Source organism: Girardinichthys multiradiatus, chromosome 18 (assembly GCF_021462225.1).
Source record: "Girardinichthys multiradiatus isolate DD_20200921_A chromosome 18, DD_fGirMul_XY1, whole genome shotgun sequence".
In the NCBI taxonomy this organism is placed as follows: domain Eukaryota; kingdom Metazoa; phylum Chordata; class Actinopteri; order Cyprinodontiformes; family Goodeidae; genus Girardinichthys; species Girardinichthys multiradiatus.
Genome location: NC_061810.1, coordinates 14,052,600 through 14,080,065, shown reverse-complemented (window position 1 = coordinate 14,080,065; position 27,466 = coordinate 14,052,600). Strand labels below are relative to the sequence as shown.

General features: G+C 41.4%; 1 protein-coding gene across 1 annotated transcript; it reads left to right on the top strand.

The window, feature by feature from the left end:
• Nucleotides 1-12,248: 12,248 nt before the first annotated feature.
• slc6a4a (solute carrier family 6 member 4a) lies at nt 12,249-27,328 on the top strand. The gene is made up of 14 exons (XM_047392562.1): nt 12,249-12,441; nt 14,158-15,036; nt 17,324-17,458; nt 17,851-18,073; nt 18,929-19,067; nt 19,600-19,734; nt 19,837-19,940; nt 20,683-20,810; nt 20,901-21,013; nt 22,089-22,220; nt 23,370-23,469; nt 23,677-23,777; nt 23,882-24,049; nt 25,755-27,328. Exons 2-14 carry the CDS (start codon nt 14,568-14,570, stop codon nt 25,827-25,829), a joined length of 2,022 nt encoding a protein of 673 aa, XP_047248518.1. The 5' UTR covers nt 12,249-12,441; nt 14,158-14,567; the 3' UTR covers nt 25,830-27,328.
• Nucleotides 27,329-27,466: the final 138 nt, after the last annotated feature.

The following is a 27,466-nucleotide window of genomic DNA, read 5'->3' as shown; positions in this document are numbered from 1 at the left end:
ATGCTTTTGCAAGCTGTGCAAGAATTGATAATGAAAAGGAGACAGATTTTAGACAATTTTCTTACGATAAAGGCCAAAGGCTATAATGTGCTTTTTCCATGTTACCTAACTTCTCGTGCAACCAAATCGTCAAGGGAATTAATCTCTACTCCAGGGCAGGATGCTGTGAACTCCATTTGCCACCAAAAATGTGTTTTCACATCTGCTTATCAGGCCTTTTCAATACAGAACATACAAAAAAACCAGTTTTTCTTTTCCTTTGGGAGTAGTTTCCTCATAAAGTACTACAAGTTCCTCTGGCTTGCTAAGTGATGCTTTTGCAGATGTGGTGGCAGTGCTGCCTTTCAGGCTCACAGCTAAATAGTGTTCTCCTCCCATCCCTTCGTCCGCTGTTTATTTTACAATCAGTCCAAGCTTGGAATTGTATGATGTCAGGAAAGGCACAGGAAGATATAGAAGAAAACATGGATTTTATTAATTAGGGCTAAGAGGACATTTTGGCTGGTCTGTCTTTCTTCTTCCATGTAGTTGTGCACTCATTGAGTGCAGTGTGTTTTTTTGCATTTCAGGAGCTTGGCCACATGTAAATAATTGTTGAAATGTTTTAAATAATACTAGGTAGATCTTTCTGGTAGACATTCAGTATAGTTAATCAAGTATGACAAGCTGATAAATAGACATAGATTCACTTATCATTCATCCAGAAGGGCAGAAATGACAGTTATGTGCAGTGAAGAAAAAGGTTCCAGACTGTAAATTATGCAGTGTCTTCCACACTTATTGACATCCCTAATAAAGATGTGCAAAAAGCCTTAAACTTACTTCATCTTTCATTGAAGTCTTGTAAACCCCCTAGGTAAATTTGAAAATTTTGAAAATCCAACCTTTAGTTTATATGCATTTCATTTAGAGTGGGAAAAAATTCCACATAGTCATTGGTTTTTACTAAATCTCCTGTGCCTCACCTATTGGAAACCCTGTTTTACAATCCCCAGAGGCCAACAGCAAATCAATTAGTCTTCTCCTATAAAGCTGAACAAGGTTGGAGCAAGCGTTCTTTGACCATTCATCCAGAGTCCTGGGTTTTCTTTTATGTTGTCTTCTCTTCAGCTTTTCTATATGATTTAGTCTGAGATGGCCATGGAAGAATACTGAATGAATACCATTTTCAGTTTTAGAAAGAAGACTGTACCAGATTTTATTGAAAATGTCCTGGTTTCAAATAACTTATGAAGCCATTCACTCTAACATGCTTTCTCAGGTCTTTGGAAGTGAAACAGGCCCACAGCATAATATGTTCTCCACCATACTTAACAGTAGGGACAAGGTGTATTTACATATACTCATTCAATGTTCTATTCGAAATCCAACTAGGTTGTTTGTTGCCAATAAATCTCAGTCTTGGTCTCATCTGACCAAAGCCCACAGTTCCAGTTAAAATCCCAGTAGCATTTACCAAACTCCACATGTTTAAATTTGTGACAGTATGCTTCCAAACTAAAAACAGTCAGCATGTAAATAGACTGAACTTATATAGCGCCTTTCCAGTCATACAAACCACTCAAAGCACTTTACACTAGAGCCACTTTCACCCAATTGCACTCACACATTCATACACCGATACACAGATCGGTAGGCAACTTGAAGTTAAGTGCCTTGCCCAGGGGCACATCAACATACGGCAGGAGGAAGCTGGAATCGAACCCACTGATTGCAAGACGACTACTCTTCCAACTGAGCCGCAGTCGCATCTAATGGTTAATGCAGAGACTTGGTGACTCAGAGATGCCCTTCTTCTCTAACAGTGAGCTTTGGAGTTTTGTTCCTGTCCTCTTCCAGCGTAGATCTTTTAACTCTTCCAATTCTTTTTAACTTTTTAATGTTTCCCTCACTGTTCATGCACAAAACCTTTCATGTGCTTACCTATTTTCTTTCAGTCTTGTACTGACTGCTTAAGATTAACACACCTCCGTTTAACTTTCCTGATTTAAAAGCGTGGCTAAAAGACATTGGCTTCTGTTTCATATCATATTTTCAACTGAGGGAAACAGGAAATCATGGATTACTAATGAAAAGTTCTAATCATCTTAAAAAAGTTAGGTTAAAATTTATAAAATGTTTCACTTCCATTTATTTAATTGGTATTGGAAAAAGTGCCAATAGCTGTAATAAATGCACTCAAATTAAATGAAATCATGTTTATGATAAATGTACTTACTGGCAGATTGCAATTAATCTTTCATATTACAAGTGTGAATTTGTCAGAAGTCCAAAAATTCTCGAGGAAAGCCCCTGGGAGTTGCCAAAGCAGAGTGTGATAAAAACATTATCTTTCCACACCCATTCTTTATGTCTGCAGTTCATCCTGCAGGGCGTTATGTGTTCAATAAAGCTTTGATTTGTTGTCACATTGCAGAGACACAGAGCAGGTGCCCACTGAGATCTATCTGGGATTCTAGAAGAAATACTTTCTACTCACAGACTCATTGAACATTTGAGAAGTGCTTCAACCTAACTGTGTGATTGCAGACCTGCAGTCGTTTATACAACATGGATATTTGTGACAATGTGAAAACTGACAGTGGAAGCTGAGTGTTGGCTTTTATATCCTGGAGTTTTGCAAAGATTTAATCTCAGCCCAGATGGAAATGTTATTTTTTTTACCTTCATGACATTTATTTAGATTTCTAAATAAATTCATAAGAGGACATTGTTAAAGAATGAACAGCATTGGGTGCAACTTGCATAGTTGGGACTCTCATTGTGTTTCAAATGCCCATAAGTGGTGAACCTTTTCAATAAGATGGAGTTCTCACATGGTTTCACTTAAAGATCTGAGGCTCAGTGTAGGGGCGCCATGCATACTTCACAAAGATAAAAATAAATCAGCTTTCCGTTTTTTTCTCGTCCATTAATCATGGTATGACCTCAGATTTTTGAAGTCACCATATAGATGGTGTCTTACCCTTTTTTGAGAACTGAAGGCCAAATACAGTTGTGTTGCCTCATGTTGTAATATGTTTAGGTTGTAGGGCGCACTTCATTAAACAGTGTTTCAACCTTCAAAACATGTGGCCTTACATACAGTGTCATGTACATGTATTTTATGAAATGGATCAACACAAAAGTAGAAAAATAGTTAAGCACACATATCAACCCCCATTTACTCTGATAACTCTAAATAAATTCCAGTGAACCCAAGTGGCTTCAGGAGAAACCTAATTACTAAATAGACTCCCCTAGTGTGTAATTTAATCTCAGTTGGGCCGTGGACAACTGTGCCCTCTTGTCTGGCCTGCTGTCTCTCCTGGCTGGTGTGGGCAGGTTCAGGGCTGGGTTCCCAGGCGCCTTGGGACCTGCTGCTTCCCTGGTGTCCCTGGCCCACTGGGTGGGCTAGAGGCCGTGGTGGCTGGGACTTTTTGGGCTGGGGGTTTGGGGACATAGGTCGGGTAGAATAGATTCTCAGGTCGGTAGGATGGTTAAGCGATTTGGGTTTTGCCCATGTGGACAATGGGGGTTTGGGGACTGGATGTGCCTGCCAGGGCCTATGTGGTGCCTGGGCACCCTGACATCTTTAGAGATCTCTGGGGGGGTCCCTGGCCTCGGTCGAAGCTATATTATACCCAATCTAGTCGACTAGGCTCAGGTTGGGTAGGCTCTACCAGGAGCTGACCCAAACCAGGATTTGTTTTGTTTTCCATTACAATTGAGCACCATCTCAGTGTGAGCCGGACTGTCCCAAGACAGCCCCACAAAAAAAGTAATATGATTTCATTTATTAATAACACAAACACAAAAAAAAAGCTTTGACGGTTGCTCAGTCTATGGATGTTGTCAAACGTAAAGTAAATGAAGTGAGCCAGAGAAGGCCGTGGGTTGCAAGATGAAGCACTCTGGATAAATACAGAGAAGAGAAGCCATGGAACAGAATCAAACTGAAGGGTACGAGCTAGATGACATATGAAGGTAAGCTAACCCTACCTAATGCTAGCTTGCTATGGAGGTCATGTACACAAGAAGCGCAGCGTTCAAAGAATTATCAGTTAAAATGATCTGTGACTAGTGACGCCACCCCCTACCCAATCAGTGACCGACAGTCTTTTGATGTCATGTTTTCAGCACACGTACTAAAACAAAAACAAAAAAAAATGTTTCCACATAACCATTGCTAATGAAAAGGCCTAAAAATCGAGAGGAGCCATACTGAATTGTAGTAGGTACTAGTGGGAAAGGGCCATGGGTATGGGTGCGGGCAGGACAAGAGGAGGCTAGTTGGAGAGCTGACCCCCAGGAGGATTCATGACGGCAGCTTGGCACCCATCCCCTCCTCCCTAACATGGTAAATGAACTGAACTTATATAGCGCTTTTCCAGTCATACAGACCGTTCAAAGTGCTTTACAATAGAGCCACATTCACCCATTTGCACTCACTAACGCTCACACATTCATACACCGATACGCAGATCAGTAGGCAACTTGAGGTTAAGTGCCTTGCCCAGGGGCACATCAACATACGGCAGGAGGAAGCTGGAATCAAACCCACTGATTGCAAGACGACTACTCTTCCAACTGAGCCACAGTCAGTGGCAACACCACACATCAGTGGGGTCTGGAGATGTGGGGCAATAGATCAAGCAGGCATGAGTGGAGTACAATGCAGTGCCCCCTTCCACTACAGGTCCTTCTCACAAAATTAGCATATTGTGATAAAGTTCATTATTTTCCATAATGTCATGATGAAAATTTAACATTCATATATTTTAGATTCATTGCACACTAACTGAAATATTTCAGGTCTTTTATTGTCTTAATACGGATGATTTTGGCATACAGCTCATGAAAACCCAAAATTCCTATCTCACAAAATTAGCATATCATTAAAAGGGTCTCTAAACGAGCTATGAACCTAATCATCTGAATCAACGAGTTAACTCTAAACACCTGCAAAAGATTCCTGAGGCCTTTAAAACTCCCAGCCTGGTTCATCACTCAAAACCCCAATCATGGGTAAGACTGCCGACCTGACTGCTGTCCAGAAGGCCACTATTGGCACCCTCAAGCAAGAGGGTAAGACACAGAAAGAAATTTCTGAACGAATAGGCTGTTCCCAGAGTGCTGTATCAAGGCACCTCAGTGGGAAGTCTGTGGGAAGGAAAAAGTGTGTCAGAAAACGCTGCACAACGAGAAGAGGTGACCGGACCCTGAGGAAGATGGTGGAGAAGGGCTGATTCCAGACCTTGGGGGACCTGCGGAAGCAGTGGACTGAGTCTGGAGTACAAACATCCAGAGCCACCGTGCACAGGCGTGTGCAGGAAATGGGCTACAGGTGCCGCATTCCCCAGACCTGGGCTACAGAGAAGCAGCACTGGACTGTTGCTCAGTGGTCCAAAGTACTTTTTTCGGATGAAAGCAAATTCTGCATGTCATTCGGAAATCAAGGTGCCAGAGTCTGGAGGAAGACTGGGGAGAAGGAAATGCCAAAATGCCAGAAGTCCAGTGTCAAGTACACACAGTCAGTGATGGTCTGGGGTGCCGTGTCAGCTGCTGGTGTTGGTCCACTGTGTTTTATCAAGGGCAGGGTCAATGCAGCTAGCTATCAGGAGATTTTGGACCACTTCATGCTTCCATCTGCTGAAAAGCTTTATGGAGATGAAGATTTCATTTTTCAGCATGACCTGGCACCTGCTCACAGTGCCAAAACCACTGGTAAATGGTTTACTGACCATGGTATCACTGTGCTCAATTGGCCTGCCAACTCTCCTGACCTGAACCCCATAGAGAATCTGTGGGATATTGTGAAGAGAACGTTGAGAGACTCAAGACCCAACACTCTGGATGAGCTAAAGGCCACTATCGAAGCATCCTGGGCTTCCATAAGACCTCAGCAGTGCCACAGGCTGATTGCCTCCATGCCACGCCGCATTGAAGCAGTCATTTCTGCAAAAGGATTCCCGACCAAGTATTGAGTGCATAACTGTACATGATTATTTGAAGGTTGACGTTTTTTGTATTAAAAACACTTTTCTTTTATTGGTCGGATGAACTATGCTAATTTTGTGAGATAGGAATTTTGGGTTTTCATGAGCTGTATGCCACAATCATCCGTATTAAGACAATAAAAGACCTGAAATATTTCAGTTAGTGTGCAATGAATCTAAAATATATGAATGTTAAATTTTCATCATTACATTATGGAAAATAATGAACTTTATCACAATATGCTATTTTTTTGAGAAGGACCTGTATGTTTGGCCCCATCTTGCACCTCAATTTTAAAACACCATAGAGACTTAGTGCTTTGGGGTATGGAAGACTCTCCTATTATTAAGCAGTTTGGTCTTGCACACCCCACCCACAACCCAAATTTTAATGCACTTTAAATACACACATCTGCATTCGTAGAAACATTTCAAATCACCACAGACACAAATGCAAACACCGTGTGTCATGTTTAGCTGGAGTTTGGTAGGACCAAAGTGCATGAGTCGCATGGTAAGTAGTGAGCTTCGTTAATAACGGTAGCGAACAGAAAAATTTACAAACAGCAGGGCATGGAACACAGGTAGGTAAACAGGGTAGTTATCAGGAGAAACCAGTAGCAAACACTAAAAACCAGAAAGCATAAGTACTGAGGGAGAGTGGAGAATGGACCAATTGACCTCAGGGAGCTAATCAGAGAGAGAATCGGGAACAGGTGGTGAACAAGGGAGATAGAAGATAACTGAGGGAGAGTGACTAATTAACACAGATGAACAGGGAGTGCAGGGAAGTAACATAAAACATCTAAGTGAACTGAAATGTGTAAACAATAAGAATGACAAAAGAACATAAACAGGGAGGAATTACAGGGGTTGGACAATGAAACTGAAACACCTGGTTTTAGACCACAATAATTTATTAGTATGGTGTAGGGCCTCCTTTTGCGGCCAATACAGCATCAATTCGTCTTGGGAATGACATATACAAGTCCTGCACAGTGGTCAGAGGGATTTTAAGCCATTCTTCTTGCAGGATAGTGGCCAGGTCACTACGTGATAATTATGGAGGAAAACGTTTCCTGACTCGCTCCTCCAAAACACCCCAAAGTGGCTCAATAATATTTAGATCTGGTGACTGTGCAGGCCATGGGAGATGTTCAACTTCACTTTCATGTTCATCAAACCAATCTTTCACCAGTCTTGCTGTGTTTTGGTGCATTGTCATCCTGATACAGGCATCGCCTTCAGGATACAATGTTTGAACCATTGGATGCACATGGTCCTCAAGAATGGTTCGGTAGTAATTGGCAGTGACGCGCCCATCTAGCACAAGTATTGGACCAAGGGAATGCCATGATATGGCAGCCCAAACCATCACTGATCCACCCCCATGCTTCACTCTGGGCATGCAACAGTCTGGGTGGTATGCTTATTTGGGGCTTCTCCACACCGTAACTCTCCCGGATGTGGGGAAAACAGTAAAGGTGGACTCATCAGAGAACAATACATGTTTCACATTGTCCACAGCCCAAGATTTGCGCTCCTTGCACCATTGAAACCAACGTTTGGCATTGGCATGATTGACCAAAGGTTTGGCTATAGCAGCCCGGCCGTGTATATTGACCCTGTGGAGCTTCCGACGGACAGTTCTGGTGGAAACAGGAGAGTTGAGGTGCACATTTAATTCTGCCTTGATTTGGGCAGCCGTGGTTTTATGTTTTTTGGATACAATCCCGGTTAGCACCCGAACATCCCTTTCAGACAGCTTCCTCTTGCGTCCACAGTTAATCCTGTTGGATGTGGTTCGTCCTTCTTGGTGGTATGCTGACATTACCCTGGATACCGTGGCTCTTGATACATCACAAAGACTTGCTGTCTTGGTCACAGCTGCGCCAGCAAGACGTGCACCAACAATTTGTCCTCTTTTGAACTCTGGTATGTCACCCATAATGTTGTGTGCATTTCAATATTTTGAGCAAAACTTTGCTCTTACCCTGCTAATTGAACCTTCACACTCTGCTCTTACTGGTGCAATGTGCAATCAATGAAGACTGGCTACCAGGCTGTTCCAATTTAGCCATGAAACCTTCCACACTAAAATGACAGGTGTTTCAGTTTCATTGTCCAACCCCTGTAGATCTATAAGGAAAAACAAACTAAATCATCTAGGATAGGGGTCCAGGGAGGAAACAAAAACCTTAACACCAACATGAATCTAATAAACCTTCATGGACTGAAATAATGGCAGTGCAGAAAAAGTAAACAGAACTCAAAACCCCAAACACAGGCTGATTCTGACACCGTGGAGTGGTGGGGCTAGGCTTGGAGGGCATGTCCTCCTTTGCTCCTGTCCTGGCACCTGTGCTGGTTCGGCAGAGACTGGAGGTGTGGAGATGGCCTGAGGGTCAACAGACGGGACCAGCAGGGTCTGCCCCCTCTCTTGGTGTTGTTTGTGTGGGTGCTCGGGCCAATCACCTCGTCAGGTGGCCTATGGCTCCTGGGGATGTGTTGGGCTGGCTGTGGACCACAGGGTCTGGAAAGGGTTTTGGTGGTTATCCCTTCCTTATTACCTCCCAGGGCATGGTAATGTGCCCTCCCTACTTTAGTCCTTCCAAGCTCTGGCTGCTGCTTTGGGCTGACACGCGCTTTGGGGATCTGGTGGGGTCTCCTCTGCTTGGTGTTCGGCGGTCTTTCTGCCAGGGGTTGATGGGGATCCTGAGCTGCTGGGGGGTGACTGGGTCATGGGCTTGGTCTGCATGGGAATGGCGTTGTGGCTGGGTCAGGGGGGGTCAGTTCCCCCATGTCTCATCCTGTGCCTCTTTGGCCTGGGGGCTGCTGCTCTCATGCTTCACTGATGACCTACCTCTATGCGGGACATATGGCTGCCCTGGGGGGTTACGTTGTGCATGTCTGCTTGGGGCTACTGTGGCCTTCCGGAGCTGAATCCACCTGTCTTTTGCTCTTCTTGGGTGCTGTGTCTTGCAGGCCTTCTACCGTTCTCGTCATTCTAACAACTGTAAAACTCCAGGTGACATACTCTCACACATACTGTACACCTGGTCAACACAAACACTTCTGTCTACACATATGCACACCCCCACCGCCCACACACGCATGTGCACACACACACACACACACACACACACACACACACACACACATTCTTGTTCTGCTATATGTAGTGAGGACCATCTGTTGACTCCCATTGACTTCCATTGATTTTCAGTCATTTTCAACCCTTTCTATGCCCTAACCCTGACAATAACTCTAAACCTAACTATTACCAGTGCATGCCTAACCCTAACCTCAACCTAAACTCAATTCACACCTTAGTCCTAAACCTAACCGTTAGCAAAATAGGTCGTGAGGACCAGCAAAATGTCCTCACTTTGGTACAAACGGTCCTCAATTTGATGGTGAAATCGGGAAAATGGTTCTCACTGTGATGCCAAGACAGGAACACACACACACACACACACACACATACACACACACACTAACACAAATAATCCAAATAATTGACGGTCATACAAACACAGGTTACTATTACATCAATGTTGCCTGCTTACTTTGATGCTGGATCCATGCTTGATTTTATAAAATCAATCACGCAATTAAGAGTTCGTCTTTAGATATCCTTTTTGTAGAGCAAATCTGCCTTGGCACATGTAGGCAACCAGCTTTTTTATGTAGTATGCCTTAAATGTCAAGACAGGACATGTGAAAAAACAGAAATCTCAGTATAGATGCAGCAGTTCTGTGAAATACTTAGTTGGAAATATCAAAGGACAAACAGCATCCTAAAGACAAAGGAAAAAAACAGCTATCACCTAGATTCAGAATCAGTTTAATTGCCAAGTTTGTACAGACAAATAAGGAATTTGTCTGTACAAACTTGGCAGTACACTTTTGCTCTCAACAATAAAGAGCATCTTTTTAAATATACATATATACACAATTGACTATTGGAATATAATAGGAGATCAGTCCAAGTATGCATGGTGTTCTGGAACTCTGACTGTCAAGTGTTCATCAGAGAAACAGCCTGGGGGAAGAAACTGTCTCTATGGCGGCTGGTTTCAGCAGACAGTGCTCTGTAGCGACGCCCTGAAGGTAAAAGCCTAAATAGATTGTGTGCAGGGTGTGTGGGGTCTGCCTAGATTTTAGCTGCCCTTTTCCTGACCCTAGACCTGTATGAGTCCTGGATAGAGGGAAGAGCTTTGACGATTCTCTCTGCAGACCTGATTGTTGATTGCACTCTGGACCTGTCCTGTTTTGTGGATGACCCAAACCACATGGACGAAGACAGGACAGACTGAATTGTTGCAGTGTAGAGATGACCAGCGGCTCCTATGGAAGGTTGTACTTCTTGAGTTGCCTCAGGAAGTACAGTCTCTGCTGGGCCTGCTCGAAACATTGTCTATGTGTGAGGACCATCTCAGGTTTCGAGAAATGGTGGTTCTAGGAACCGGAAGTGGTCCACAGCAGACACAGTGTTGTTGAGGATGGTAAGGGGGTTATGAGGGGGTGGTGTTCTCCGAAAGTCCAGCATCATTTCCACAGTCTTGAGTGGGTTAGGTTCCAGGTGGTTTTGACTACACCAGTGTACCAGCCGATCCACCTCCTGTCTGTATGCAGACTCATCACTGTCCTGGTTCAGTCCAATAACAGTGGTATCATCTGCAAATTTCAGTAGTTTTGCAGACTGGTCTGCTGAGGTGCAGTCATTTGTGTAGAATTCAGCATCTCTACTATGAAACATGGTAGTGGCAGTATCATTCTGTGGGGATGCTTTTCTTCAGCAAGGACTGAAAATACAGATGTTATAGAGTCGATGGGAAGATGGATGGAGCTAAATACAGAAAACACAGTATCTATTAAGAGGACTTGGGCAGAAGTTCATCTTCTAGCAGGAGAAAGGACCTAAACATACAGCTTTAGCTACAATGGTTTAGGTCAACGCATATTTATGTCTTAAAATAGCCCAATCAAAGTCCAGATCTAAATCCAATTGAGAATCTGTGGAAAGACTTAAAAGTTGTTGTTCACAGAAACTCCATGCACTCTGATTTTCAAAAGAAACCTCAAAATACATAAATGCACACCAAACTTTTTAATTTTTATCTGTAATATTATTTATTTTCCTTACATTTCACAATTACCACATTGTCTCATAAAGTCACAATAAGATACACTGAAGTTTGTGGTTGTAACATGATAAAAAAAAGTTACCAATATTTTTGCAAGGCACTATATCTCTACAATTTGCTGATCTCATGCATAAAACATTCAAAACTTTCACTGCATCACCGTCATAATTTTTGAGGTGTTACTCAAGCAGACAAAAATCCTCCTTTTGCAGCAATAACCTGGAGGAGTGCAGTTAGAGACTCACAGTGAGTCTTCCCACCTCCTTGCACCAAACACGGAGTGCATAAATACATTAAAGCTTTTTCCTGGAAGAAAAGATTTAACTTATCTTACCTTAACTTGTTTAAGCTTTATCTTTTTGAGATACTAAGCTGAATAAAGTTAGTTGGAAGATAAAGACTTTGATATTATGTGGGTTATAATTTGTTCCAAAAATGCATTTGTGTTGGAGTCACTGTTTTTACTTGTTATGATAAAGAATTATCTTTAGAAAAACTCATCAATATGATGGAAAAACTAGTCGAAAATACTCAAAAATGTTTTATCTCTGAAGAGCAGGTGTGCATAACTAAAACAGGGGAATAGAGATCAAAACAGGTGAGGACAGGGAAGAAAGGAAAAACATGAAGGGGACAAACAAAGAGTATGGTCTCCAGAGTAGGGTTGGTGTCTGGTGTCTCACTGTCTGCAGCACCCTGAACATTGCCAAACATCTCGTTGAGGTTTGGACTTCCCCTGTCTGCATTTTGAAACTCTGTGCTTTAATGTGTGCTCTGCCATGACCTATCGTGTCAGAGCCACACCACACTTCATGGTTACTGTTTGTGTTATTACCCCCATCAATACAAACCTCTGATACTGTGATGTGCAGGTCTGTGCCTGCACCCTGCTCCTGCATTGTGTGTTGTCTGAATATGTGCATCCATGCATTCATCTGCGCATATGCCTGCACTGCTGCGAGTCTCTGTATGAAGCGTGTTTGTGTGTGTGTGTGTGTGTGTGTGCATGTGTGTGTGTGTGTGTGTGTGTGTGTGTGTGTGTGTGTGTGTGTGTGTGTGTGTGTGTGTGTGTGTGTGTGCGCGTTGTTGCAAGCCAGTGAGAGAGGGGCAACAAGGGAGGGAGAAATGAGAGAGGCTGGAGAGCTCTATGGGCAAACACGAAGTCCTGATGAGCAAGTGAGGCTGTTTCTCTGGCAAGTTTTTGCCGTACCTCAGGATTCTTTAAGTTTTAAGTAGAAGTTGTTGCTGCTGCTCTTTGCACTTTATTTTTTTTCTACAGGTTCTTTTCCTCTTCTTCTTTTTTCCATCTTAAGGTAAGGTATGCATCTCACCCAAGATGAAACAGTTCTGGTGACTGAAACTTGTTTTTTTCTTAGCACATTCGCCTTTTAAGTTGAAACATTTTAAATAATGATTGGTGCAGTTTAGAATAAGATGTTAGATGCTTCACACAAATGTATACAATTCACTTTGGACTGTTCTATGAGGTTTTATTATTCTTACTGACGTGTTATTTATGTTATTTCATGTTATTATTTTCTTGTTGCTTCATGAATGATTAAAGACCTGCAGAGGTGGGATTTTTATGTAATTAAACCAAAAAAAAGTTTTATACCTGTATAAACTATGCATGCTGTGTCTTTATTTATTCTTAGTTTGCAGGTCAGCAATGACAGTTTAATCATTCTCTATAATTGGTTTCTGAAATCTTGTGTTATAATTAAGCATGACAGTTGACAAATAGTGTGTAGACTCATAATTTTTAGCTTTTTTTTTCAAATTTTCTAACGCATATTCATTCTCTAACAAAATCTGTTTTCCCTTCTAACTTCTTGTAGTTTAAATAAAAATAAATCCTTAAATTCTTGGCATTCTAACCTTCTTGAAATTTTAACATTTGTCTTTTTTGTTGGTTTGTTTGGTATTTGTGTGAAATGTACTGAAACAATTTCAGACAGTAAAAGTATTTATCTTTATAATAAAGAAAATGCAAGAAGTTCACTTTGCTTTTTTTGCATTAGATTCTAGGACTTTACAGGATCTTAGCTGTGTGCTTGTCTTCCTTTGTAAAACTGCTGGGCTCTTGTTCTTGATTAGAATAATGGCACTCCATAGAAACCAAGACTTCCTATATCCTGGTGTTCCATTACTAATTGAGTGAACTCCATAAGGAATCTAATACAGAGCTAAACAGATCACCTAGTTTCAAAATGTGACAAAGGTTACAGTGGCACAATGATAATTTTAGTTGGGTAAAAAATGTTGCTTTGTCTGAATACACAATCTGTTTTTCTCATTTTATTTTAACAGTAAATTAAACATTCTTGACATTAAGGTGTATATTAATATTCTACAAACACTTTTACAATTTGCTGTTTATCAAATTAAACTTTTATTATAAATTCAACAATAACAGTAAGGATGAAAACAGAACACTGATTGAACCTTTATTCCTGTTTACACTTTAGGTAACATGCATTGGAGTTGAGAAAATTGACTGACAAAAAAATATTTTCCAAGAGTTCCAGCAAGCCAACACACTTCCAAGTTTTATTATATTATTTTTTTGTTATGCATTGTCGGAAATACTGCAGATGGTTGCTTTCTCCATTTCATGTTTTCTCTATGGTATACCTTTGATTAGATTACCCATTAGAAAACTGTTGTGCAACCGACAGTTAACAATGAAAATATGAAGAAAGCACAATGGTGGGTAAATTGACTTTTTCGGACAGAATCCCCCTCAGTTTGTGTTTTAGGATTAAACTGTGAGACAAAACCTTTATCCTGTATTTGACTACTGGGATAGGCTGGCACCCTGGCATCCAATGTCCACTGGAGATATGCACCAACAGTGCTATGACCCAACAGGGAATGAGTGTGTATAGATGGATGTATTTTTACTGTCATTGCTATGATAAAAGCCTTTCTGTCATATAGAAAGTTTTATTCCAAAGTTTGCTGAGAAATGTACAGGGCAGATAAATATTTTATTTCGACTGAATTTGTTCTCTGTCTGTGTGTTGCAGTTTGCCCTATCTCCAAGGGTCCCAGAGGACAAGCTATTGTGGAGAAGCGCCAATATTGTTGCAACTTCTGCGTTCCCCACATTCTGCTCAAGCCCCTGTCTTGTCTTGAGCACCCTCTTTTGCCTCTCTTGCTCAACAGATGCTTTAACATTCATTCGTCTCCCATACACCTCTCCTCATTTTCCTTTAGCTCCCATCTCTTCTGATTTTCTTTCAGCTGTCCAAGAAGGACAGATTTAGCTTCCTCCAGAACTGTCTCACACTGTCTCAACACTCTTTCCTAGCACCCTAGCTTCCCTGGCCCCCTCATGGGCAACGTATCAGACAACAGCGCCAAATTCCTTCCATTGTCGCTGACAGCCTCTCTCCACCTCTAGCCGCTTTGCCAACACCAACACCAACACAGCCTAATGGAGACAAAAGATATGATGATGACAAGCATGTCGACAATGGACAAAGGGGAGAACGGGGGAGAGAAGTGCAAGGAGAGAGAGGAGGTAGAGGGGCAAGAGGAGGAGGCACAACAGGAAAATGGTAGATTGGTTCTTGCTGATGGTCTTGGAGACAGAGGACCAAAGAGCTTGACCTCTGGCTCCGGTCCGCAGGTGTCCAATGGCTACACAACAACCTCCCCTCAGAGCCCCAGGGAGGGATCAGCACCGGGAACGGCTGCAGGGGCAGCCTCTGGGCCCACAGGGGGAACTGGGTTAACAGGGCCACTGGGAGGCCTAAGAACTCTGGTGGTCCAGCAGACGAGCTTGGAAAGGCCCAGAGAGACCTGGAGCAAGAAGATGGACTTCTTGTTGTCTGTCATTGGCTATGCCGTGGATCTTGGAAACGTTTGGCGATTCCCATACATCTGCTACCAGAACGGAGGAGGTGAGAAATCAAGAGATGTTTGAATGAGATACAAAAGTGTAAAAAGGGAGGGTGAGTAGTGAAGTGAAATGAAGGAGGCATTTGAGCTTCCATCTAAAGGCCAAACGGTTTCCTGGGTTGTAGGCAGCACTGCAGTCAGCCTCAATGCCAATAAGATGCATGGACACTTTGCTATTGGTAACATTGGAGAAAGATCTCTTCTTATCAATATATCTGCAAAGATTTTCATAAAAATGGTATGTAACAAAAAAAGAGCTCTATATTTTTAGCTGTTTATGAGTAATGCTTGATTAGAAGTACTTTTGTGCCAAATTTCAGCAATAACAAATGTAGGTTTGTGCTTCCACCATGCCTGCGTTACCTGACTTTTTCTCCTACTTCACCATCCTCACCTAGCACCAAACACCCAACACCCTTTTTATTGAATCTGCAATAATAAAATCTTTGCAATTTCCTGTGTTCTATGCATGTGTGCGCGTCCCTCGGGCAAGGTAAGAGATCGAGACTGGGAGACACTTGATAGAGGCAACAGTATTAATTCTGCTTTTTATGAGCACAGTCTCAGTCCCACTCCATGCTTAATAACCTGTCTTCCAGGCAGCTGCTCAATCAACCCCTTATCTTCTCTTTCATGTCACAAAGAGGTTCTGAGCACGTAAGTGCGCATCGCCCTGTCCACACACATGCACGCAAAGTAAGTTTATAATCAGATAAGAGGAGAGGAGGAGTTACATATGTCCAAAGATCTGACAGCCATCCCTGTGCCTCTCCCCTCAACTGTGTTTGGCCCCCTAATCCTCTTTTTTTTTACTTTTGTACTTTCTTTGCTTTACCAAACCCAGCATTAAAGAATTCATAATTTATAAGAACATCAATCAATTGATACAATTGAAACCATATATTTACATACACTGTATAAAGAAGAAAATGCCAGAACAATTAGAGAGACAGTTTTATTACTGTGTTTAAAGTCAGCAGTTTGTATACCCTGGGACTACCGTGCTATGAAAACAATATGGGCAGACCCAGGTGATGATCTAATGGCTTTGTAAGCTTCTGACAGGTTAATTCATAACGTCTGAGTTAAATGAAGGGAACAAATGTGGATGTATTTTAAGGCATCACCTCAAACATACTGCTTCATTGTGTGATTGCATGGATATATTTAAAGAACTCTGTCTAGATATCAGGAAGGTTCATCCTTGTTCATTAATATTATAAATATAGTGTAAACAGCACGGGATTGTCCAGTCATCATACTGTTCAGAAGGGAGCTGGGTTCCAAATCCCAGAGATGAATGTGTTTTAGTGCAAAATGTGCATATCAACCCCAGAACAAAAGCAAAAGACCTTGTGAATATGCACTATGTAAAGATGCTGGCTGAAGCTGGGCCGAAAGAATCATTATCCAAGTTTAGGACAACAAAGGGTTTTGATGATGCTATCTCAAAAGTCTCCTCTGAATCCCATAGAAAAGTTGTGGTCAGAGCAGAAAAGGTGAGCTTGAGCAAGTCGGTTCACAAACCTGACTCAGTTCCATTAGTTCTGTCAGGAGGAATCACCAAAATTTCCAGCTTAATATTTTGAGAAGCTTGATAAAGCAAAGAAACTGATGTTGGCTTTCATACAGTTTAAAGCCAATTCTAGCAAATGCTAAGTAAATCTATATAAACCTCTGACTTTAAAGAAAGTTAAAACAAATATTTCTAAGAAATTCTTCTCTCTTTATTTTGGCATTTAGAAAATAGAAATAATCTTGGTCATCCAAATTGACCTAAAGCAGGAGACATTTAGTGGTCTTTGGTCACAAGGCAATGTACAGCCTTCATTGGTTACCAGTCCATCACAGGGCAATGCAGATACAAACAGGACAAACAATTATGGACACACACACTCCTGAGGGCAACTTATGGTGGCTAATCAACTTAATATAAATGGAGTACCCAGAGGGAACCCATGCAGAAAAGCCCTGGCCTGGATTTGAACACAGCCCTGTTCTTGCTGCAAGGTAACAGTGCCAACAACTGTTATGCAGTGCAGCCCACCGCTTATCAGTAAGCCTGATTTCACCTACAGATGCTTAGAAAGAAGAGTGAGGGGGGCATTTGGAAGATGTAAAAAAATAAACCATAGAATAAGAAAAATTTGGCAATATTCAACAATGATATTTCGAATACATATTCTACTAACACTTTGCGACCCTATTTATAAGTAGAGATGAGATGTCATCTGCTACCCTTTTCTGTTTCCCGCACTAATCCCCACTTCTTTTTTTTCTTCTCCCCAGGTGCCTTTTTGCTGCCCTACCTGCTGATGGCCGTGTTCGGAGGAGTACCTCTGTTCTACATGGAGCTAGCTCTAGGCCAGTTCCACCGCAGCGGCTGCATCTCCATCTGGAAGCACATCTGCCCCATCTTCAAAGGTAACTGAAGGCGCTGGGTGGCAAGTAGCAAACCACTCCGACATAAACAGCTCGGAAAGAGAACAAGAATAACCATGAGGGTCTGACGGACAGCCTGTCTAACCTCTTTGCCCCCTTGCAGTTTAGTCCCTCGGTTCCTTGTACATCTTGTGAGACGTACCAACTCTCTGTTATGGAAATTGTCACATTTGCATGCCAAATGCCAGGTGCTCAGAAATAGGATAGTATGTAAATTTGCCTTGTTTCTAAATGCCACTCTATTACCAAACAGGGCTTGAATAAGCTTGTACACACTCATCTCCTTGTATTGACTTTGATCGACTGCTCTCACACACATTAAACATTTTTCCCCTTATGATCTCCTTTAACAACATTTTTTCCAACTCACTCAGGAATTGGCTTCGCCATCTGCATCATAGCCCTTTACATCGCCTTCTACTACAACACCATCATGGCGTGGGCCCTCTACTACCTGCTGTCATCATTTCGACCCACCCTGCCCTGGACCACCTGTACCAACAGCTGGAACACAGCCAACTGCAACCGCTACTTGTCCTCGGACCACAACGTGTCCTGGTCCAACTCGTCCACGTCCCCTGCCGAGGAGTTCTATACGTAAGTGCATGTAAGTCAGATGTTGAGACTTGCAGAGAGAGAGAAATAGAACAAAGCATCAAGGATGGCGTCCAGAAAAGCGATCGTGGTGGTCTGTTCTGGTGTTTCAGAGCTCTGATAAGATTACAAGCATCTAAGAAAAAATCTAATTCTGTCTCCAGTTGTGGTACCCTGCAGGAAGATGCTAACAGCATTTCAGTGAGGTCTAATGATGATTACTTCAAGTCTATTTTTTCAAATGTTTTATTCAGAAACGGTTTTGCTAATGTCTCTGTTATGGATTTCCTCAGTCTTATCAGACTCTTCCCAGGGCCTACATCAGAGCAGATTCAGGGTTCGTTCATGGTTGACTGTTCCTAATGCGGGTTTCAAAGTAGCAAATTCCACAACTCCGTCTGGCGCCAGAATTTCCTGTTTTCAGTGTAAATCCCACAGCTGTATTATCATCCAAGTTCCGTGTGCTTAACCTGTGACCGGATGTCAACCTTACAGTTAATTTCAGACTCCTTTTTCCTCAAAATAATTTTTTCTCTCTTTGGCTTCATAACATGAAGTGCTTGAGACAGCCAAGGCCGCCTGCAGTGCACTCAGATGAACTTTTATTGTTGCTCATTCAATCTCTGCTCATTGAGCTACTTTTTCTAGCCATCGATATTTGATAAAATTTATATTTTTGTGCTTTCTGTCCTAAATTATGTCATTTTACGCTGTATTGTTTTACCTTTTTTATTGCACTTCCTCCCTCCAACTTTGTTCTGAGAGATCCAACATCCCTTTCCTCACAACTCTCTCCCCTCTGAGCCTCCTTCCTCCTAGCTCACAAGTTCTCCCGTCTCTCTTGCGACCTCTTACCAGGCGCCACGTGCTACAGGTCCACCTGTCCCCAGGTCTGCACCAGCTGGGATCCATCAGCTGGCAGCTGGCCCTCTGTTTGCTCTTCATCTTCACCATCGTCTACTTCAGCATCTGGAAGGGAGTCAAGACGTCTGGAAAGGTAACGGATGGGGCGCCTGCGTGGCTGATGGGATTGTCAGTTAAAGTCGATGGATGTAGGCGTGGATGGATGAAAAGGCAGGGTGAACATGGAAACTCGTGTTATCGTGTTACCCTTGTCATCATTCATCATCAATCTGTTGAAAACTAGCCTAAAACATTGTTGTAAATCAACCGTTTAGCCTTTTAGCAAAATAATCACATAAAGTGTTGGCGTTAAAATAGGAGTCATCTGATGTTCCATTTACTTGTTTCACTTGAAGTCATCACTCTACTCTCTTTTGGAAAAGATAACACAAAATTTTAAAAGTTTAATTTATTTAATAATTTAAAACCTTTTTAACTTTACATGTCACGTTGTCTGAGTGTATCTTCAACAGCGTTGCAAGTGATCCCAATCTACAAACTTATGACACCAGTTTTATAGAGATGTTAAAATAAATTGTTTAATGTTCTCAGTATCAACTTTGCTATAAAGTTAATTAAAGAGCATGAACAGATGAAGGTTGATGTGTCTTTCCTTTACATGTTAGGTAGTGTGGGTGACAGCAACATTTCCCTATCTGGTCCTCCTGGTCCTTCTCATCCGAGGGGCCACGCTGCCAGGGGCCTGGAGGGGCGTTGTCTTCTATCTCAAACCTGACTGGGAGAAACTGCTTAGCACTACGGTGAGATGAAATTTCCATTGTTCTCATCAGACATTACCGTCACAGATTCTTGCCCTTAAGTCTCCATAAATCAGCATGACTAACCTTTTAATTTTGTCATAGGTATGGATCGATGCAGCAGCTCAGATCTTCTTCTCCTTGGGTCCTGGCTTTGGTGTGCTGCTCGCCTTTGCCAGCTACAACCCTTTTCACAACAACTGCTACAAGTAACGACTCAAGTACAGTGTTTACATTGGCTCTCCAAAGTCTGCACACCTCGGTTAAAATGCTAGATTTAAATGGCATAAAATGAGATTTTTCTACCACTCAAAAAGAAATAACTCTGTCTCTGGAAAAGAAACTGAAAACGCTAAAGCGAACTGGTTGCATAAGTATGCAAAACTCTTAAACTAATACTAAATAGATGCACTTTTTGAATCAGTTCCAGCATTCAGTTTTATTTGATAGGAGTCTGTTAGCATCCAACACATTGACTTGCAAAACTAACTGGTGTTCAGAACTATTCATAATTTCATCCACCTTGACTACACCCAATCTGAAGAAAGTAATCCCACAGCCTGATGCTGCCATCACCATTACAGTATGCATGCCATTCTTTTGGTGATGTGTGCTGTTTTTTTTGTGTCAATCCTATCTTTGGGAAATGTGGCCTAAAAGTTCTACTTTACTTTCAACAGACCATAAAGATTCTCCCACAAGGTTTGGGAGATTTTAGCCTGGCCTGGAAGTGTGTCTTTGAGAGAACATGCTTCTGCCATGCAACCCAACTCTTGCACAGGATACCTTTTGCTGCAATGTGTTCACATTTGAGAGCCACTGTACACCTGTCTGCTTTAGCAACATCTACCTTCTAACATTACAGTTCTTCACTAATAGGAACTCTTTTTAAAGCTTTAGTGGAAACCAGATGTTTTTTTTTCCCACCCTGTATTACTATTTTCCTATTAGAGATGCGTTGGTCACCAGCTCGGTGAACTGCCTGACCAGCTTTCTGTCTGGTTTTGTCATCTTTACCGTGCTGGGCTACATGGCAGAGATGAGAAAGCAAAATGTGGACGATGTAGCGAAGGATGCAGGTAAGACCACATTCCACAAAGAGGTGTTCTGCACTTATTCTCTCTCTGTCCGACATATTTACTCCTTTTTTCCCTCCTGATTCCTTTCAGGCCCCAGTCTGTTGTTCATCATTTACGCTGAAGCCATAGCCAACATGCCTGCTGCCACGTTCTTTGCCATCATCTTCTTCCTCATGATCATAATGTTGGGTCTGGACAGCACGGTCAGTCTGCTCATTACCCTAAGCAGTCCTCTCTGCTTTTTGTTTTTAACTGAATCTGTTGGTGCCCACACCTCAGCTTCTGTGTGCTCCATCCAACACCAACAGATTTAAGATGTGCCTTGTTGCCTTTGCCATGCATTTGATAGGTACAGGTAAAATTTGTTCTCTTTTCATTTCTGAATGATATTCAATGTGATATGAGTTTCATATCATCGTTTTCCATGAGCCTTTGTTTGTTGGCTCTGAAGCGGCCAGTCGGAGACCTGTTGTGCTCTTATCATGAACTGATAATCATTTTAGAATCAGCACTGAGGTTGTTGTTGCTCCTTAGTTTTATGACAGAGGATATCACCGCAGAACGCATCAGAGTATACACACAGTATCACAATGGACTGGCTTAAAATTTCACCTCATTCAGTCAGTCCCTACTTTGGATGCAGTGCCTTGCAAAAGTCTCCACACCCCTTGAATGTTTTTGCCATTACAACCACAAATCTCAATGATTTCTATTGATATTTTATGTGACAGATCAACAAAGAAGTAGCACATAACCGAGAAGTAGAAGGAAAATAAAACATTATCTACAATTTTCTTAGTAATAAAAATCTGAAATGTGTGATATGCATTTGTATTCGACTTTTCTTTTATCAATTCCACTGAATAAAATCCGAGTTTTTTGTTTTGCTAAGCGTGATTTCTGGAGGAACCACACCATTCTCAATTTGAAACAAGAGGTGGTATTATGCTGTGGGAATTACTTCACTCAGCAGGAACAGAAAGGCTGATCAGCGCTTATTTGAAGATAGATAGAGCTAAACATAGGGCAATACTGAAAGAAAGCCTGTTAAATGCTCCAAAATGTTTAAGACAATGGAGGTTCACCTTCCAGCAATAAAATCAAACTAAACATGTAGTCAAGGTCAGTAACCTTATTTCACTTTAATGCTACTTTAGAAATTAGCTTGCTTCTCTAACGTCTTGTTTTCTTGTCTGTTTCCTCCTTGCTTCACCCTCCTCCCATCAATCTTCTCCCTATGTTATCCTCCTCACCTTTTGTGCATCCTCCTCTCTCCAGTTCGCAGGCTTGGAGGGGGTGATTACAGCAATGCTAGATGAGTTCCCTCATGTCCTAGCTAAGAGACGGGAGTGGTTTGTCCTTGGCCTTGTCTGTGTATGCTACCTCGGGGCTCTGTCTACTCTCACATATGTAAGTTATTGACCTATATTTCCCACAGTTTAAAATCAAAAGATTTCTTATTCAAAGTATTCAACGTGTCGTCTGTTACTATTTGCCTGTGAAATGTTATTCTACTTCTTTAGTGTTTTGTTTAATAAAGATGCCTAAGGTGTGAATATAAATTTCCAGTGTTAGGTTTACATGAACTTATTATGGGCATGAATGTCACATACATTCTTGTTTTTTAATCATGCATCTGAACCATTATTCTCAGGTTGACATCATCATACAACAAACAATTTCAATTAGTTTATAAACAGGAATTGGATGCACACATTTGAATCTATTATCAACCATGGTAGTGGTAGCATCATGCTGTAACGCTGTTTTGGAGCCAGTGGTACCGGTGCATTGCACAAACCTGATAGATTTTGTTTTGTTTTTTAGGGGTTTTTTGTGAGCAAATTGCACATCGCCCTAATCCTTTTTGTTGCCTTCATAAGGTCTGGATATTTGATCATTCTCCTTGGATTAATTGGTAGCTTATTTAACTTAGTTGGTTTCCTGGCACAGACACAGCTTTCAAGCCAAAACCAATAGATTTGTAACAGAACTGAGAAGCTTATTGTTGCCCTGCTTTATTCATTCCAAAATTTGTTGTCAGATGTGTATTTGGGTCCAGTTAGCACACCGTTTGCAAAGCACCAGTACCACCAAAAGCAAAACTGCCCCACAGCATAATGCTGTTACCACCATGACAGTTACACAATAAATTCTGGCTTGTGCAGCAAATTATTTTTCTTAAATGAATTGACTAGAATGCGTTCATTTTGTTGTACAATCCCATTCGTTCATTTTGCTCATTCATTCGCTTACAATAGATATACATCCATAATAGCCATGTCGAAAGCATGTAGACTTCTAACCAGAACTAAAATTATATGTTAATTTACGACAACAACTATTTCGTCATATGATTAGTAAAGAGAGTAAAACTACCATTATTTATATTCCACAAATGGCTTAGAAACATTTTATTCAATGTAATTTGCTTCGATTACAAATAAAAATCACAGCAGGGTCAGTGATGTCTGCATCCCTTGCCTTAATTTTGACAGTAATGACGACAAATATGAGCTTCTGCTGCAGTATCCCTGTTTGTCTTTGTGTTGTGTTCAGGGAGGAGCATTTGTGGTGAAGCTGTTTGAGGAGTACGCTACGGGCCCCGCTGTCATCACTGTGGTTCTGCTGGAAGTCATTGCTGTGTCCTGGTTCTACGGTGAGTGATGATATTGGCTGTTCTACACGAACAACAGTCTGTATTTACTGCCACAACAACAGTAGCAGTCCATGACAATACCTGTGTTAATAATATCACCAAGTCTTTCCCAAACAGTACATTTGTGTTTTTATATGATCGCAATAAAAATATTGTACACCTGGTATTTGAGGTTACAGGTTCCTCTGTTCCTGTGTATGTCTATAGGTACCAACCGGTTTTGCAATGACGTCCAGGTCATGCTCGGTTTCTATCCGGGTGTGTTCTGGAGGGTTTGCTGGGTGGCCATCTGCCCCTGCTTCCTTCTGGTCAGTCTCATACGTTTGGTGAATGTCATGAAGCCTTTATCAGAACACACTGCTAATTTGATACTTTAATATGGTATTTTTCCATTTGTTTTGTGCCTACACAGTTCATCATCATCAGTTTCCTGGCGTTCCCTCCGGAGGTCAAGCTGTTCCACTACCATTACCCATCATGGACGATTGTCCTGGGTTACTGCATCGGAGTGTCCTCATTCATCTGTGTGCCTGCTTATATGGTCTTCCACTTACTTAATGCTAAGGGCCCATTCAAACAGGTACAATGTTTTCCTTTAATCTTCTTTATTGTTTTTTCTTTGAGTGTCTTGTTGTTCGCACATGTCTCTATTTACTTTCTGTTCTTATCCCTTCATGCTTTTTCTACTAATGTGTCTTCACTAACCACTATGGCTCAGGCAACAAGGATTGCCACTGGACCATTGCTTTCTGTGCTCTGTCAGGGTACCCCCTAGGCTGCAAACATATGACTTGGGGTGAGGATCAAAGGAGGAAGCCAGATCAAGGATTAGAGAGAAAAAGCAGCATCTAGATCAGACCCATGCACCATGCACCCAAGCAGATATTCACATTATGCCATGAATGTGCAGCCTGTCACGTTGCCAACTACAAAGACAAAAAGCCAATGACCGGGGCAGGACTTGGACCATTTTCAGTCCACTCAAATTATTATTTAAGGTATTCACGAGACAAATGTTCCAAGTTTTATTTCGAACTTCATTTAAAGCAGTGCTCTTTGTAATTGTTTGGCAATTACACAGTAAATCAAAAATAAAGTATTGCTGAATATTATGATTACTAATATCAGCACCTTGTTTAGACCTGTGTGAGAGTTGACAGAAGGGAGATAGACATCAGAGAGGCTTGCAGACAGACTTTCTCTGGCTGCTGTCCAGTGCTGTCAGCTCACACAAAGGGATCAACTTAAGTCAACAAATAGGAGTCATGGGTTTGTGTACAAACGAGTTGGAGGGAAAGGAAGCGACGATCATGTAGATCAGGAGGACAGATGAGTCAGACCAGGTTTAACATTTTCTGCATCTTATTATTACACTAAACACTGGTTTGAAACAGTAGCAACAATGTTATTAGGTGCCAATGAAGTTGTTTTTCGGTAGTTCTGGGCAAACTGAGTCCTAATGTTCTCTATACATGTTTTTAGTGGTAGTAGTTAAAATTTCTACTGTCTTATAAACTCCCTAAGCAGGCAGGACATGACTAATTTCTGTGAAAACCCTTGTTTTTGCAAGTGTCAAAGTGTTGTCCTCAACAATCGCAACATTAAGTGTTACTGGACATGTTGACACCAGTGTCATTTTTCACAAATTTTTTTTTTCTTATTCTCTTAACCTTTGGTTTAATGGCTCATGAATATGAACTTTTACTTTTCTAACTACCAACAGCAGCCAGCTGTGCTGCAGTGCTATTGCTAGCTTGTACATAGGCAGATTTGGCTTCAGGTGTGTTAGATTTTATCTCTGTCCTGTCTTAACAACCACATAAAGTGGAAATAAACCAATGTAAAAGCATAATCCCGCCCTTTGACAAATTTTGAAAAATGCCACCAAAGTGGGCAATGCCAAGAGACACTGAAAATGGTCAAATTTAAAATGTCCTTTTTTTTTACACAGATTGAAGATTCTTAAACATTATTCTTTATGTTCAACTTTATATATGTTAGGAGTGTAATAATGTATTCAGCTCACAAGGCAAAAATACAATACACAGTATTGGGTTCGAAAGCTACCATACTTTTTGTGGTTTCACAAAGAAAGATTTGTGTTAAATCCCAAATTTTGTTTTAAAGAGTCTGTAATCTAGTCAGTCCAGATATGACCCATCTATATTTGTGAATCTAATATTGTGTATCAAAACATCTCAGTAGCTAAATGTATTGTTCCAGCCTTAGTGTAATGGCTGCAGAAAATGTTCGTCATAATTGTTTTTGCCTTTCCTTACTCACAGCGTTTGTTGAAAAGCATCACTCCTCAGCCCAGCAACGACAACCACAGAGATTTATTTGTGACCAACGCAATCTGAGCAAACCTGTACCACAAGAAGGCGCAAGTCCCGACTACCTGCAGCGCCCTCTTCTGCAAATACTGCAAAACTACAGGGAAAAGGGGCTGTTTTTCATTGTTCTTGCATATTTTCAAACATCTCATTCACTCATTCCTCTCCCGTTGACATCTTGAACCTGAGCTCGCTTTGGTTCACCGTGCGGATTCAGTTTGCAAGAACGTTTGTACTACTTAAAAACATACTTCTCTGAGTTTTGGCATAATTAGCTTCATGTCCCTTTCTTTAAAACTCAGAAGTGACAAAGTACCATATATTTTGTAAACTTTTAAATTTGATACAGTCATGCATTCACGTGTCAGTCATGTAGACTTTCAAAAACACAAACTCAAACAGCAGCTCGGTTAGGGCAGGTCACATGTAAACAAAACCCTCCATTCTCATTATCTATGACTGTAGTCTCATATAATGCTGTTAAGTTATCCATTCTAATATGTAGCAAAATTCAGGTATTTTTACATCTGTTATTGAAACCAAATATTCAAGATGTGTTCTGTTGCTGTTTCATTACTGTTGTTGTCATGCTGTGCTGACTGTCAGCCTGTGTTCATCTGATGGAATCTGGAGTGACCGGCAGGCTTTTTGCAATGAGGTCCCAACACTGTGAAGCACTGTGTCATGAGTGTGTACGTGTGTGACTGGACTGTGTGTGTATGTGTGCGTACATGACAGACTGTTAAACCATCCAGAGGAAAATGAATCACAGACAGGAAAACCAATCGTGTTCACTCTGAGACCGCAATATGAGATAATTGTATTTATTCCTGAAAGTGTCAGTGCTGTCACTTTGTCTCACCTCACACGCTCTTGTACCATCATCGGAAACGGTGCGGATGGTCCTCGTTTGATCCCAATGATAGAAGCCAAACACGGATCAGAGCTAATACTATTACCATTATCATTCTGAAAAAAAACAAAAAAAACAAATCAGCATTGGAACTCATTACTTTCTACCAAAAAAAAGTGTGCCTGCCTGTATGTGTGTTTTTGAGAGTGTGTGTGTCCAGGAGCATGACATAAAATCAGTGGGAGCACTGTACATCTACATGTGTAATTACTAGTCCTTCTTGGTATTGGTGCAATTTATCGTGTGAACACCTGCTTCCTCCTTCCATGGATGTGGAACTGCATGTGCGTTCAGTGCTTGCGTGGTATCAGAAGCACCTTTATGTGTGCCTGTCGTGGTGCACGAGTGTAAGCGTGTGTGTGTGTGTGTGTGTGTGTGTGTGTGTGTGTGTGTGTGAGTTTGAGTGTCCGTGATGTGTACTCATATTGTCTTGTTAAATGCCAAAATATCTCATGAAGACCATAATCCCCCACCCCCCTCTCCTCTTTCTCTCGCTCGAGCTTATGTAAGATCTATGTATGTCAATACACGGCTGTACTGAGAAACATATGTATAGAATGAAGATATATAAATATATGGGAAATAAGAAATAATAAAGATATATGGAAGTTAACAATTGTTGCCTGAAAGTTTTTTTAACTTTTACATTTGGTAGTTCAGTCTTGTCTAAATTTCCATATTGTATATTTTTAACATATATTGAGGAGCAGATATTCATAATAAATGGTAAATGGCCTGCACTTATTTAGCG